This window comes from Leucopleurus acutus (assembly GCF_964270905.1).
Source record: "Leucopleurus acutus genome assembly, chromosome: 4".
NCBI classification, from domain to species: Eukaryota; Metazoa; Chordata; class Mammalia; order Artiodactyla; family Delphinidae; genus Leucopleurus; species Leucopleurus acutus.
In genome coordinates, this window is record NC_139146.1 from 134,050,521 (window position 1) to 134,066,092 (window position 15,572).

General features: G+C 38.0%; 1 protein-coding gene across 2 annotated transcripts in view; it reads right to left on the reverse strand.

The window, feature by feature from the left end:
• Window positions 1–13,877, reverse strand: part of SMARCA5 (SNF2 related chromatin remodeling ATPase 5) — a 46,967-nt gene extending 33,090 nt beyond the window's left edge. For both annotated transcript variants that reach the window (XM_082837830.1, XM_082837829.1), the window contains exons 1-5: window positions 13,313–13,877; window positions 10,057–10,131; window positions 4,793–4,959; window positions 2,297–2,397; window positions 706–806 (exon numbers count right to left, since the gene is read on the reverse strand). In XM_082837830.1, coding sequence (XP_082693956.1) covers window positions 706–806; window positions 2,297–2,397; window positions 4,793–4,959; window positions 10,057–10,131; window positions 13,313–13,489 — 621 coding nt within the window. In that variant the 5' untranslated portion in view covers window positions 13,490–13,877. The remainder of the gene's footprint in view (window positions 1–705; window positions 807–2,296; window positions 2,398–4,792; window positions 4,960–10,056; window positions 10,132–13,312) is intronic.
• Window positions 13,878–15,572: the final 1,695 nt, after the last annotated feature.

Genomic DNA, 15,572 nt, shown 5'->3' on the forward strand with positions numbered 1-15,572 from the left:
TCCCGACATATACGGAAACATTTAAAAGAAAAGCTATGTGTACAGCTAACAAATGGCAAAAACTTGGTATGTGTCAAGTTTACAAGTGTTACGTCATTTAACCTTCACAAGCCTTTGAAGGATGTAATATTACCATCTCCGTAAGGCCCAGATATTTAAGTGACTTTCCAAGGTCACCTAGCAGAGCTAGAATTGACACCTATTTCTTTTGATTCCATACTTTCTCTAAGCAATTGTCTTGGCACTATAGCTACAGGGAAACATAAAACATTCACTACGTAACTAGTAAATAGTAAACAAGATATAATGTTTTACGGGACAGAACTGTACAAGCTACTATCATGGATAAAATATTTCTCGATGACATTCAATTGACCCCACCACCTGTGTTTTGTAGAATTCAAGGGAGATGGCCAAATCATTACATTGTAAAAGTCAACCAAAGGCATGTTTCTCAAAATGTATTATTTTTAAATTTATTATACTTTCATAGATAATAATTCCTCACAGCTGAAGTACAGATGTAAGATCCCACTTACGCAACTAAAGTGAGCTTTTATCAGTTTGACAGAGGGTTAGTTTGCTAACAGTTCTAGAGTATAATCAATAAACTATATGCTGCAAGCCTTAACTTTTATAAATCTAATGATGTATAAGGTTTTAAATTATAAAATGTGGACTTGTACAAAGCTATCAAACACATACCATTTCATCTGCTAGGATACCATTGATGCCGTTCTCATACAAAGAAATGAGCCAATTTAATCCTCGGACCTGATAATCTCTCAGTTTACCCCATTTTACATCTAAGAACAAAAGAAAAACGACATGCACATTTTAAAGACAATAAAAACAGGTGGGAAGCTCCCCCTCCATCTGATACTCAGAGGTTTAACTTGGGCCTATACATGTTTATTCTGACTGTACTTTCTTTACTAGGTCTTAAGAATGGGAATTTTGCAAGTTTCAAATCAGTGGAGGTAGTGGCGGTGGTCTGGAGTGGAGATGACGGATATGGAAGACAACCGAGTACAGGAACCATGACAGGTGGCATCAGAGTACCTCAATCACTCAGTTCCTATGTTACCCATATACTGGTCCTAGAGACTCTTTGGCCTCTCTATTTCCTTTTTCAATGTTACTACAAGTGTTTCTAACCAAACGTTTTCACCTTCCCTGATGACCTCTGGGGACTTTGTTTTTGTCCTAACAAAGGGGAAATAGGAATTAGAAGAGATTGTTTTTCCTTTACCCTTCCCTAATTTACTTTTTTTTACTTTTCCATGGGGTCCTACAAAAAGGAACTGTATCTCTTTCAGGGTTTATTACATATTTCCCACCCCATAATAATTACTAAGTATATGGATCATAAATAACCCAACTTTTTAAAAAAACTATGTATTCTGTACTCCATCCCTTTTGAAAAACACTGCTTTGAGATGAAAAGTTCATCAATACTGGGAAAACTAGTTACAATGTAGGAATGTGAGAAAGAGATAACAAATCATTCAAATTTCCTTTCTCCTGGTAAATCTGGTTCTGGCCTCTAGCTTCATGAAAAGAAATGGAAACTGCGTACTGTGTAGCAAAAAAAAAAAAATCTGGAGGTACACGCTTTAACCAGCCTGCTGAATTTCTAACCAAATCCTATCTTCCCCGAAGTTCAGTTTGCTAATTATTAAGATAACAAATCCAAACTATACATCCTATATTGACTATTATAAATTTTTTTTTGCTCACAACCACTATGATCATACAAACTTGTCATCAAGTGAGACAGAGAAAGGAGGTCAGGGAAAAAACGCTGGGCTTCAGTGAAGACAACCGTGCCACCAGACAACCAAGATCATATATGGGTAAAACCTAAACCTTGTTAACCATGTTTTCTCTTGGAAAACCTTTAACAACAAGTACATTTTGGAAAAAAATTTATAACAGATAGAAAATCAGAAGATGAGTAAAAACAGTCTTTATGAAGTGCCCTTTTTTACACATTAGTCTTCTTATCTGCGGCAAATATAAGGCAAACTTCATTCCCAGTTTTACATATACATTCAGGCCACAACAAGCACAATGGCGTTTTATGACCCTTTGAAATACAGCACCACTATTGTACAAATATACTATGCCTTCCATCCAAAAAATATCTGAAGTTCATTTCATTATCAATAAATTTCAAAAGATCACTAAAAATTCCATTTATAAATTACAGCCAAGAAAAATCCAGAACATTAACCAAAGGATATCTCACAAGGGGATGTTTCAGAGATCAAGTAATTAAATATGTGTAACGTACATGATGGAGAGTCTTCAAATCGAGTGCAAACATTGGTTGCTTTGGAGCTTTCTGTTAATAATTCTTCATCCTCCTCTTGCTCTGTTCTTCGGTGCCGATAGCTGTCAAGTTTAAAATAAAATCAAGTGATTTGAGTTTTGGCTTTAATTTTGACTACCAGCTACTATTTCAACATAATAGTCAAGAGGCTGACCAAGATTACACAATAATCTCTTAACAGGGATGTAAATTAAGACAAAAAAGTAAACAGTAGAAATCATTAGTAAATTTAAACCTGAAATGTTTTACATGGCTTTCTAAGATATACATACAGTTTTTAAAATAGAGTAATACCTTAGGTTAACCAGAACCTGATAAACATAAATGTGATAATCTAATTTCAAGGAAATATGCAGTCAGAAAAACCTCATAATTTGCATTTTAAAGTTAAGTATTTTGCCCCCCGACCTCAAATAGTACCAGAAGTCACATTTTTAAAACTACAGCTTTCACCAAAAGCTGCAGAATATGCAGAATAGAGACTTTGGGCTTAAGCAATGACTCTTTTAACTAGATTCATCAGAATTACTCAAAGCATTTTAAATACACTTGCCCAGATTCTACATCCCAAGAGAATCAGAGACTTCCTCTTAATAACTAATTTTCTGTAGTTATAATATTGCCAGATGTCTTAATCTCTAAAGGACTCAGGTAAGTAAAACTATTTACTCCCCAATTCTCAAGTTTCCAATTATACCTTCATATTTTCAACAAATATTTTCATTTAAATTAGAAAACAGTAGATTATTCCACTCTTGTGACCTCTAAATCTAACTTACTGCTTATTTCTACCAAAACTACATGCTTGATGGGAGAGGATAATCAGCCTTCCCAGACAGAGAAATATTCCTCAGAAATACAGGCCAAGGCAATAAAAACGCAAGGATGTTTTTGTTTGTTTTATGTGCTTCTAATCAGAAGGTCTTAGTGAAAAGTGTTATTTCTTGTGCTTCTCTGCATTCCAACCCTATGAAACCTAGTGCAAAGATCTACCCACCCCCCCAACCCCAAGTTATTCTCCATAAACTGAGAATTTTAACTTCGTTTTTTTCTTTATAAAATCTCCTTCACAATATATTATCAAGATAATTATTATGGTTGTTAAAACTGAAGATAAAAGCTGGAATATGCTTTATTACTTCAAATTGAGGCATCGTTGATTGTTAACTGGATGATGGAAAGGGGAAAAAAAGCATATATCTACTTTTACTGAAGGACAGGACAGTACCATTACCCTAATTACTTCACTTAAGCTAATTTTCCATTTAAGATGGTTTGATGGGTAGAAAAGAAATCTATTAACCAAGACTCCTTTTCTTCACCAACACTAATAAGATCAAAGCTGAACAATTTTTTATCTATTTACTACATGGTATCTTTATCTTACAGGCTCTTAATAGAAGTGTTTCTTCTCATGCCATCATACTGATGACCCCATAACAATATCCATTACAGCAGTCTGCATTTCCAGAGCACGAGACTGAGGCTATTTAAACAGCTGCAAACTTCAAGTCTGAAAAATTTAAATACATCTGAATTGCAAAGTTCTCATGAAGTTTCATACGTATTAAAACAAAAGCACTTTGGTTACAAACAATGGATTAGCAAAAAAGATATATCAGATGAGTAGAATACCCCAAATAAAATTAAGGTAATATGCTTTTTGATGATAATGCCCTTGAGATAGAGCTAATACCTCCATGTTTCTGTATACTATGTAGTAAATTTAACAGTGTTGATAACAGTTTGTACTCTCCTCTTTTAGATAACCTAGCATATTTTAATTACTGATCACATTTCATTTTTCACTTTGGAAATTACATATAGCCATTCCAGGGAGCTGAGACTGCCCTAAATTTATTATTACAAACTGAACATCTTAGTTATCCAACCAGCACAAATTCTAAAAAAAATTTATAAATTCAACATGTAAGAATTACTTTACACATATTGAACCACCACCTAACAGTGTCATCATACACCTTGACACTTCAATTTATATAAAGAAAACTAAGTATGTAACAAAAATTTTAAACAAACTGCTGTGGCATAAATCATCACAACATCCACACACAAGCACAGACTTCAGATAATAGCAATACCCTCAATGCATGTATGTGGTTTAGGAGACCAGAGCACACCCCAAGTCAGATCTAAGTTCAAAGCTGGATTATTCTAATTCCTTCTAGGTGATGTTAAATAGGCCGCTTAACCTCTGCATTTGTTTCCACTCCAAGGAGTGGAATACATCTGAATTCCCTATTCAGTCCATATAAAACTAAAGCATTATGCAAATTTTTATTTATTTATACATGTATGGCTATATCCTGCCAAGCCAATCAGGCCAAATAAATAACAGCACCAAAACAATCTTTTTTAATAAAGTGATTTTATGCTCCTAATGAAGACTATCAAAAATAAGTTTGCTTCAACTATTAAGTATCAAATATTACTCACTCGCCAACTGACAGCAAGTTCTGTTTCTCATCCTTTTTTATTCGTGGGCGCCCTGGTTTCATCTTCAAAGGTGAGGTTGGAGTCTTCTGAGCAGCAGGCTGAATGAAATGTGCAAACAGCTCTGTCTGCTTTAATAAATACTCAAATCTATTTGCCCGGTCAGTTTGCTGCAAAAAATTTTAAAACACATTTTATCAGAATATTAATACAACTTCAGAAATCAAGGTTTCAACATGCCTCCACACAACAATCTCAGAAATTAAAAGGAACAAACTACTGCTATGGGTAACAACACAGATGAGCTTCAAAAGCATTATACTAAATGAAAGAAACCAAACATAAAAGACTACATACTATACGATCCAACTTATATGAAATTCTAAGTAGTGATTTCGTAGAAAGCAGATCTGAAGTGGCAAGGGGATGAGGGCAGGAGCAAAAGTTTTGGGGATCACAGAACTGTTCTACATCATGACTGTAAGGTGGTTAAATGACCGCATGTGTTTGCCAAAACTCACTGAATTACAAATATAAAACTATTGTGTGTCAATTATACTTCAATACAGTTGACGAAAAAATATCAAATAAAAAATCAAAAGACATTATGCAATACAAGTGTATTTATTCAGAAGGGGGAAAATGCATTGGTCATTCATCAGTTAAGGCTGTTTTAAATTTTAAAAGGCTATCAGGCTTGAAAAACATCTATTAAGTTCATGAAATATTCATTAACCCAATGCAGTTCTTAATACCATTTCTTATTTTCATATCTAAGATCTACTGCTTTGAATGTTCCCTATTATCACACAAAGAGAATGGAAGAATTTAAACCAAAAAACATTTAAGATCTTGAAATCAAGTTTTTATAAAAATAAACAAGGGTGGGGCTTCCCTAGTGGCACAGCAGTTGAGAGTCTGCCTGCCGGTGCAGGGGACACAGGTTCGATCCCTGGTCTGGGAAGATCTCACATGCCGCAGAGCAGCTAGGCCCGTGAGCCACAAGTGCTGAGCCTGCGCGTCTGGAGCCTGTGCTCCTCAACAAGAGAGGCCGCGACACTGAGAGGCCTGAGCACCGCGATGAAGAGTGGCCCCCGCTCGTCGCAACTAGAGAAAGCCCTCGCACAGAAACGAAGACCCAACACAGCCTATCAATCAATCAATCAATAAATAGAAATGCTGTAGAATTATTTAAAAAAAAAAACCCTTGGGGGTTAGTTCTGTGAAACACTGCATAAAATTTTAAAAAATAAAAATAAACAAGGGAAATCTAGAGCCTTTAAGACAACAGACTGTTTACAGACACTCTAACAGTTTGGTTAAAAAAAGGAGAAACAAGAAGACAAGAGTTCAATAAACAGAGAAACCAGTTACTCAACTCAACATCTCTACCTATAAATGCTTAAAATGTCAATTTTAGAATGAATTCCAAAACAATATTTTACCTAGCAAACACCAGAGATACTCAAACATCGTAATGTTGTAAAAACTATGTATTTTTTTAAAGGAAAACATAATTTTTTTAAATCATACCAAGGTAAAACTGAAGCCCAATTTGCTATCAGGAAGGCACAGGGTGACTGTTTCACTGGACCACAAATGTAGCCCAACTAACAACTAACAACAGGTCAACATGTTTCTCCTTAGTAATGTTCTATAGATGACAAGCTTCAGTTGTTTGTTTCTGAAGACTAAAAAACTGTTTTAAAGTACTGAACTGAGATCCATATACATATATGTATTTTGCGCAATTTCATTTCCTAATACATGTATAATAAAAGAAAAGCCAAGAACATGCAATGAGAAAGATGCTGCTACTTAAAAAAGACTATTATTGTTGCTATGTTTGGATCAAGATAAATAAGCTCTGGAAATAAATTCAGATAGGTCAGAGTCTAGATATTTTAAAGTAAAAGTACTCTACAGTATTCAAATCACTGAATATGTATTCTTCACTTCTTTAAAAACATTTTCAAATCAAAATTTTCTTCATAAATACCTATTCAATTCAAAAAATACTTCTGTGTGTCTACCAGAAAAGGTGTTTTGTTTCTTTAGGAAGTTTTCATTATAATCCAATATTGAAAACAGAAAATAGGTAAATTATGTAAGATTGTCAGAAAATGATGAATACTCAGAAGTAAAAATAAAGCAGAGTGATGGCAAGTGCAAGGAGCACTGAAATTTTAACCAGGAAGATCAGGAAAATCCAAACAGAGGTAATGTTTCAACAGAGAAGGGAGGGAGTCCCCCCAATTCTTAGACCTTATCACACCTCTCTAATGCTCAAAAACCTTTAATGGCTCTAGATGTCTTAAGGTGGTATTTTTTCAAAGTGTGGTTCATGATCCATCAGACCAAAAATATCCAAGATCTCTGTTCTCTGTTATCTTCTACAAGGTCAAGTTTGAGAACTACTGTCTTAAAGAATTAAATATAAGTTTCACCAGGGCCTTACAAAAGATTCCATAATTTCCAAAATTCTCTCTTGGTTACAAACTAGTTGCAAAAAACCAAGTTCAGAACACACAGAATAAGCTTTCAGTAGAACTGTGGCAAAGGTTTGAGGGGAATAACAGGCAAAGACCTTGCTGCTTGAAAAAATGAGAAGGTTAAGATAAAAATGACTTGAGATCTTAAAAGAGGGGTAAGGAAAATGAACCTATCTACAAAATAAAAACAGATTCACAGACATAGAGATCAGACTTGTGGTTGCCAATGGTGGGGAGGGGAGGAAGAGGGATGGACTGGGAATTTGGGGTTGGTAGATGCAAACTAGTACATTTAGAATGGATAAACAATAAGGTCCTACTCTTAGCACACAGAACTACATCCAATCTCCTGGGATAAACCATAATGGAAAAGAATATTAAAAAAAGAATGCATATATGTGTAAAACTGAGTCACTCTGCTGTACAGCACAGACTGGCACAAAACTGTCAATCAACTACACCTCAATTAAAAAAGAAAGGTTTAAGGAGAAAAATCGCTTCCTAAAAATCAGAAACAATAGAATAAGATTAGGAACCTAAAAGGAATGAAGCATAAAATCAAATGGAAGATTAAAATCAATAGCCTTGGAAAAAGCTTCTTTCTCTGAGACAGAAGGAAACGACCAGGACAGTAGAAGCCATACATGCTTGGAAACAGAGAGGAAGTAAATTGATGATGGGCCTGCAATTCTTTGTGGAGGAAGACTGAAAATGAGGGTGTGGCAGAAAAGGAGTAGAACACTTAATCAGAGTGGCAAAGTTTTAGAATGGCTAAATGGGATTGTTGAAAGCCAAAGACAGTAAAAACCATAAACTTATTCCGGTACCAGTCAGCACTATTATTTTAGTTTTCTCAAGTAGTACTCAGCATCTTGGGTTCAAGAATGAAGAGTGGATATCAAGACTTACCTATGAATAGGATCTAGCAGATGATAAAGAAGTTGCTTGGAAGAAAACTGCTTCTCAAGATCATGATGTTGAAAAAGGAAATTAAACTAGGAGACTAAAAAATCTGTAGGAAGTGAGAAAAAATTTACAATAAAGGGAACCGTGAAGACAAGAAGCATTGTAAAGAACCATGAAAACCTCCATTATATAATCAGATTTGTGTTGTAAATATACTTTGCAAAAACACAAAGAGATGTGGAAGAAGCCAGAGCATCAGAAAGGAGCCAAATAAAGATGCCAACACAATTATTCATGCAACAGAAGAATACTGAACTAGGGTGATGAGGAAAAGATAAGAGAAATATTTATGAAGTTAAATTTGCCAAGACTATTAAAACTATGAGGTACTGTAACAGCTTGGGTATTTATTAAGAGAAAGTTTCATTCATTGAGATAATCCTAAGTGTAAGTGTGGGGTAGAGATAAGGAATTCAATTTTGGACACTCCTAAATAAGAGGTACCAAAGGGACTTAAATGTCCAACAAACAAATGAAAATGCAATGGTTGGAGGCATCTGAAGTATTCACTTAGAGATGGCAGATGAAAACCAGTGACAAGGATCAAACTGCCCAAGAACGAATGTTCAGGATGTAATGAGAAGGACAAAGGAATTAGTCAAGTAAATAGGATATCATCAAGGAAAAAAAGGTCTCTCAAGGCAAGAAAAAATTCTGTGGAGTGGTCAATGGTGTCAAACACAAGTGACAGCAAGGAAAATCAAACTACAATTAAGCCAAAGAACTGGCCATTAGAATCACTAGTACAGTGTTAATGACAGAATCTAAGTTGTGAAGCGTTAATGGAACCAATGGGAAAAGTAGAGCTGGAAATTATATCTTTTCCTTCGATTAAGTTTGACAGCAAAGGAAGGCAGCAGGACAGTTACAGATATACACATATATAAATGTAATAGAAATCATATAGAATAATACATCATTTCTACTTTACATATTGCAATATGTATTATGCACACTATATGTGTGTATACATATACACATGTGCATACTTTTAGGATTTTGAAGCTATTTAAGAGATTCAGAAACATTTATTGATATTGAAGAGAAAGTCAAAGAACAAGGGGAAAGTAAGATTTGTTAAAATGTACTATGTGCCAGATATTGTTCTGGGTGTTGAAGACAGAAAGATGAACACACTGTCCCCACTCTTAAGAAGCATACTGTGTTGTGTAGTGGTGTTATTATTACACCTGCTATTTTAACTTTTTAAGACTTCAAAACAATTAAATGAGTTTAATCCATACAAAGCACTTAGAACAGGGCCTGCTACATAATAATCATTCACTATTAGTCATTATTATTGAATCTAAATTTAAATTTAAAGCTCTTTGTAGGTACTGGTTAACTCAGGGTAAAATAAAGTTTCCTAAGAGGATATGAAACATGAGCTGGGTATTTTTCAAGTATAACATTCATATTCTCTTTTGTAAAGATCCCATCCATATTATAAGAAGGCTGTAGGCAAGGAGCATGTATTATTTGCTTTATAACCAGTAGAGTACAATGCCAGACACATGCAGAATAAACATTACCTTGAATAATTACTTCTCTGGTCTTTAACTCACCTCACTCCCAAATGCTAAATCTTAAAATATAAGGGGTGTTAGCATAACCCACATATTTACATAATATGTGAATTCATGCCATACTTCTATATTTGGTTTACATAGTCAAGTAAGTCAAGTAAGGTACAAAAGTTATAGTACTCCACGTTATACATATTTAAATTGGGTATCTGTGCTTCAATTTTGGTACACTTAATCACCTAATAAAAGCTTATATAAAACTCTTTATATGCCTAGAACATACCATTTTTTCTTCATAGGTAGGATCTGGTTCTTGGATTTCTTTTTGCTTTCCAGGAGACGCATCATCAAATACTTCCTGGTAGGAGGGAAAAATCATGGATTGTTCTTCAAGAATACTCAACACACCATTATTAGACTGATTTCTGCCCAAAACACATTCAAAGTAATACACTCCTGTCCCAAATTTCCCAGATACTTAAATGGCTGTCATCCTACCTGATGGGAAACCTTGATGAAAAATACCATGATGATAACAACTTATTTAATCCAAATATGTAAACTGCATGGCTATTGCCAAGACTGAAACACAAGATTATTATCTCCATCATCCCAGAACAAAATTACTTTCAGCAAGTGTTTCATTTTCTAATCAAAAATTATGAAGCTAAATTCAACAGTATAAAATGTGAAGAAAATACGTTCCCTTTTAATCATAAAATTGCAGTATCTACTGTACTGCTACACAAATATACACCTGGAAAGCCGCATTAGTCACGGTGATTCCCATTTTCTGGAAAATTAAAAAATTTCATCATGCAGCCTAAAGTGAATACCCTTTAAGTACAATCTGATTCCTTAACTGGTAATAAATGTGCTATTTTTGCAAATTTATTCACCCTGACATTCAAAACGCCACAAACAACAAAATAACAGCAACAACTACACTGCAAAGTTCCACTCATCCATTAAAAGAACATAAGAAGAGCTGGTGAAAGTCTAATTTTCATTAATGATGTACTAATCTGTGTGTGTCAATACATACTGTAATAAAACTACCTGTGATTAAGAAGTTGGGGGGATGCGGCTGGTATAGCACTAAAATTAAGAGGTCAACTGACCCAAATTCAAGTCTAACTTCATTGCTAAGACCTGTAGGAACCTGTGTAACCTTAAGCTCATCACAAATCTCTGGTCTCCACAAGTAAAAATGACAAAGCCACCAACCTAGCCTACTTCACAAAATGGTAATGGGATACCATGGAAGGTCAAATACATCCTAAAAAAATAAGATATGCTTTCCAACAGCAGTCATTATTTCTTTCACAGTTTTAATTAAAAAAAAAAAAGGTCTGGATTTAGGACTCTTGAGGTCATATAGTTATTGGTATACAGTGTACCTACCTATCAGTCGAGTCAATACTGAGAAATGAGGATGAACAAAGACAGGCCCCATCCACATTGCCAAAAAGATCACAATAATAAACAAAAAATGAGACTGCTTCTGTGACCCATCAGTACCAAGCAAAAAGAAAAAATTAACCTAATACATAGGAAAGCTAGCTAATATTTCTAGGAAAGTGGGCTCTGTCAGAAAATAAATGATTTTGGAAAAACCCAAATTAAAAGACCAAGAAAAGAAAAATCACAGTATAATGTGAAGGAAAAAATAAAAACTAAAACTAGTCAGTAAAAAGATTGATAAAATTACTGATGTTCCTATTCTAAGAAGGTAAAAATAACTAAGTCATTCTTCAATAAATAAAATCGTCAAACACCTTTTTTGTAAGAATATGAAAGGGCAAGATATTCGAGGAAAGGGTCAGCTTCAGAGCCAGATGTGGGTTCTACTTACCAGAAGACTCAATTTCCCCATCTGGCAAATAAAAATACCACTGACATCATTTGGTACTTGTTGTAACATTAATATTCATAGTTAAACTTTAATTCCACTTTAACTTAAAAATAGCAACTGAAAGCCAAAGTATTTAGTTTAGGCTTTAAATTATTCTGCTTTCTGATGTTTCCGTAACACCTCTTGTGAGACTTTGGTTGTTATTCCAACAGTTGAATGACAGCCCCTTTCGAGAAGCTGAGGACAACTAAGGACAGCAATTTGCAGAGAACTGCATATTTACATACAATTGCTTTTAGTGTCAAACTTCAAACCCCCTTAAACCACGAAGCAGGAATCCAAGTTAACCCTGGGAATGCAAAAGAACCATTTAAAACCTGAAGAAAGAGAAAACAGGTAACACCAGATATGAATTTGAAACAAATCTCGTCACTGAAAACTACAGAACACCAGATGTCCTAATCCACCAAAACCCACCGTCACCTAAAAATTCTTTGAAAAACTAGTAACATGTTACTTCACCCTAGATTAGACCGCTGTTGCCCAAATAAAACTACTGCGCCAAATGCTTCAATGGTAAACTGCGCTACCAATTCCTTATTAATCCTGCAGCAACGTTCGTTTTTAGAACAGTATTACCTTCGCTCAATCTGTCCAAGGATGGAAAACTCCCAGAAATCTTTGGGCTGCAACTATAAAATATCTCAAAACAGACTGAAGGCCAAGAATAAAATTTGGAAGGAGCAAGCAATCACTTTGTTCCCAGACATCGCAAAGCCTTGGAGCACACCCAAGAGACCCGCCTGGCAGTTCCCCAATCTTTCCACCCCCGCAGTACTGTCACCATCCCCTGGCCGGCCAGCCCCAGCCCAGAAGACAGGCTCGGCAGCGAAAGGTACCAATTTTCAAAAAAAAACGCCAAGGCCCCCAAAGACGAATTGCGCTGGTCTGAAAGCCCCTGACTCACTAACTCATTCATCCATCCATCCATCCATCACTCCTCCCCAAATGAGATGGGGGTTCAAGACAGCTGCTGCCGCCTTGGTCAGTTCCCTCCCCATGGAACAGTGCCTGGGAGGAGCCTCCTCTCCCTCCAAGGGAGCAGCTGCGCCCCGCTTATCCCCACTGCGCCCTCGGCTATCCAGCTCTCGCCATTGTTTCTGCCCGGAACAGATACCTCCCCCGCAAGGACCGGGATGAAGCAAAGGAGGCCCAAGTCCTCAGAGGCGCTCCTTTTAAATGCCTTCCCCACCGCGCCCATCTACCCCCTTTCCTAAGGGGAAATCTCCCTCGCCCTCCCCCCAAGTTTAGTGGAAACTAAAATCGAGATTCAGAGATGGGCGAGGGAATTATGGGAGTCTAGCTTAAAAAAAAAAAGGTAGATCCCACTCGGCCTCAGTAATCAAGAACATGTGTCTAACAAGAGCGTTCGAGGGTTTGGCAAGGTTCGCCAAAGAGACAAATAATGTAAATGTGAAGTGCCAGAGATCCATTTGAGTCGGCTGGGACAGGCTAGGCGCAGGGCGCAAGGGTGAGAGCATCATTTCGGATCCACAGGGTCCGAGGCCGAGTCTGGGTGCACAGGGGTGAAGTTCGGCTCTGCGTCTCATCACTAACACAGAGGCGAGGGAACCAGTTCCTCCTCCCCATCCCGCCGTCTCCCCACGCCACGAGCCGCTCTCACCTCCATCTCGGAGTCCGCGGCGCCGGCGCTGGCCGCAGAGGCAGCCGCCAGGGCTGCGACGCCTTCGGGGCCGCCTTTGTTGCTGTTGTTGTTCCCGCTGCCGGCGGCCGAGGTTGCGGGCTTGGAAGGCGCGCTCTCGGGAGGCGGGGGTGGCGGAGGGTCGGCCGCGGACGACATGATGTTCCTTCTGCGTCACCCGCTGCTCCCAGAGGCCGGGCCCGGCAGAGATGAGGAGGAGGCCTAGGCCTGGGAGGCTACGTCGCAATGAGCTGGTGGAGGAGCGAGAGGACCACCCGAACGCCCCCTTCGCCGCGGCTCCGCGACGAGCCCTAGCCAGGCCCAGCAGCCTCCCCCTCTCGTCCTCCTTCTCTTCCGCCGGGCTCGGGGTTCCACCAGCGCTTTACCTCACGGCGGGAATCACGTCGACGAGAGTGGGCGGGGTCACCCGGGTCACTGAGGTCAGGAAGGCGGGCTGATTTACTGTAGGGCGGAGGGTTGAGGGAGAAGGAAAGGAAAGCGAAAGAGGGACCGGGAGCGCGCAGTGACTTGGCCGCCTCCTCTTCTTCCTGTGATAGATATCATCTATCTCGCCTGCATCCAGGTCTACTACCTACGCCACCGACTTTCAACACTCGCGAGATTGATAGTTGGCTAAATGACTGAGTTCCAGTTACGCATGCGCATTCTCTCCTCCTCGCCCTTGGCCACTCCCCCTCCAGGGCCCCCAGCAAGCTCTAGGGCAAGGAGTGGGCGGGGCCTCAAGGGAGGGCTGGGACGCGTAGGTTTGTGCTTCCGCTCCCGGGCAAGACGCGAGTGCAATCCTACAGGCGTTCTTAACGGCACACGGTCCCCGGACGCCGCATCTCCTGTGGCTGGCAGCGATCGGCGGCACTCCCTGAAAATTTGCACAGGTTTTGCGCTGCGTACTGCAGCATGGAGGTCTGGGCAGGCCTTAACACTTTAACCGCCTTCGCTTATACGCGTGACGCCACTGTGTTGACGACGTTGTGGTTATTCCAGTTGACGTCTCACTGTTTTGTTGTCTAAGGAAGAGTGCCCGTTAGTGTGATTTTTTATTTTTCTGTCATCAGATGTTAGCTATATCAGTCATTTCTAAATTCCTTCTACTCTTCGGTGCAGAGTTAGGCGATATTTCCTCTGAATTTACATGCTGAAAGTAAGCAAACTGTGCCCACCACCATGTAAGTGAGAAACGTGAGTAATCAATAGATAAGAGGCGATGGGTTGTATCTTTTCCTCAACCACCAAATATTAAATTAAAATGTACATTCTTCTCTTCTTAAGAAATGTTACAACTATTCACCACTGGTTTGTACACTGCCTTGCCCTCTCTTCAACACAGCCTGAGGGTCTTGCGCACCCATCTGTTGCAGATTTTAAGCGCAGCGTGTTCTATTCAGTAGCAAATCTGCACACTGCAATAAATTGCTATCTTCCCTGCACAGGCTCTTATTCATCTTTGTATCCCCATGTCCAGTATCTTATCAGTACGTATTTGAATAAAGGAGACACACTTTTAAAGAGTTAAGGCTTGAGCAAACTGTTGATTATGTTGAATTTCAAACAGAAGGGATCTCCTGTGAATATATAGGCTGCAAACTTTTAACCAATCGAGTGATAATTCTTTAATTGAGATCTGGAAAAATGTCCCCCAGCCCATTATAAATGCTATTTCTGAGACTATAAGGACCCGCCTAAGGATATATGAAAAAAAGAATACCTAAATGATGTTCATCACAGGCTTCGCATGTAATTGCAAAAAAACTAGCAATAGGCTAAGAGTCCAACATTGAAAGTATGATTTTAAAACTATTGTATACCCACAAAATGAACTATACTTGACCTTTAACAACAATTAATGTAGAAGAATGTTTATAGTGTTAACTGAAAAGAAAATTTAGCAGTTCAAAAATATGAATAAAACTTTGGAAGGATAATCATAAAAGTATTGAAAGTGATTGTTGTTGGTGTATATTTCCTAATTCTTTTTTGTTTGTATTTTTAATTTTTTTCTAAGATGAATTTGTGTATTATTATATTGAGCAAACTTATTTTTAATATCTAAAAAATACTTTCACCAAAAATAGATTGTGTGGAAGGGTAAAAAGTTAGTGTCTAGGGGAGTAGCTGACATATAGACACTCAATAAATACTTATGAGAACTTCCCTGATGGCACAGTGGTTAAGACTCTGCGCTCCCAATGCAGGGGGCCTGGGTTCAGTCCCTGGTCAGGGAACT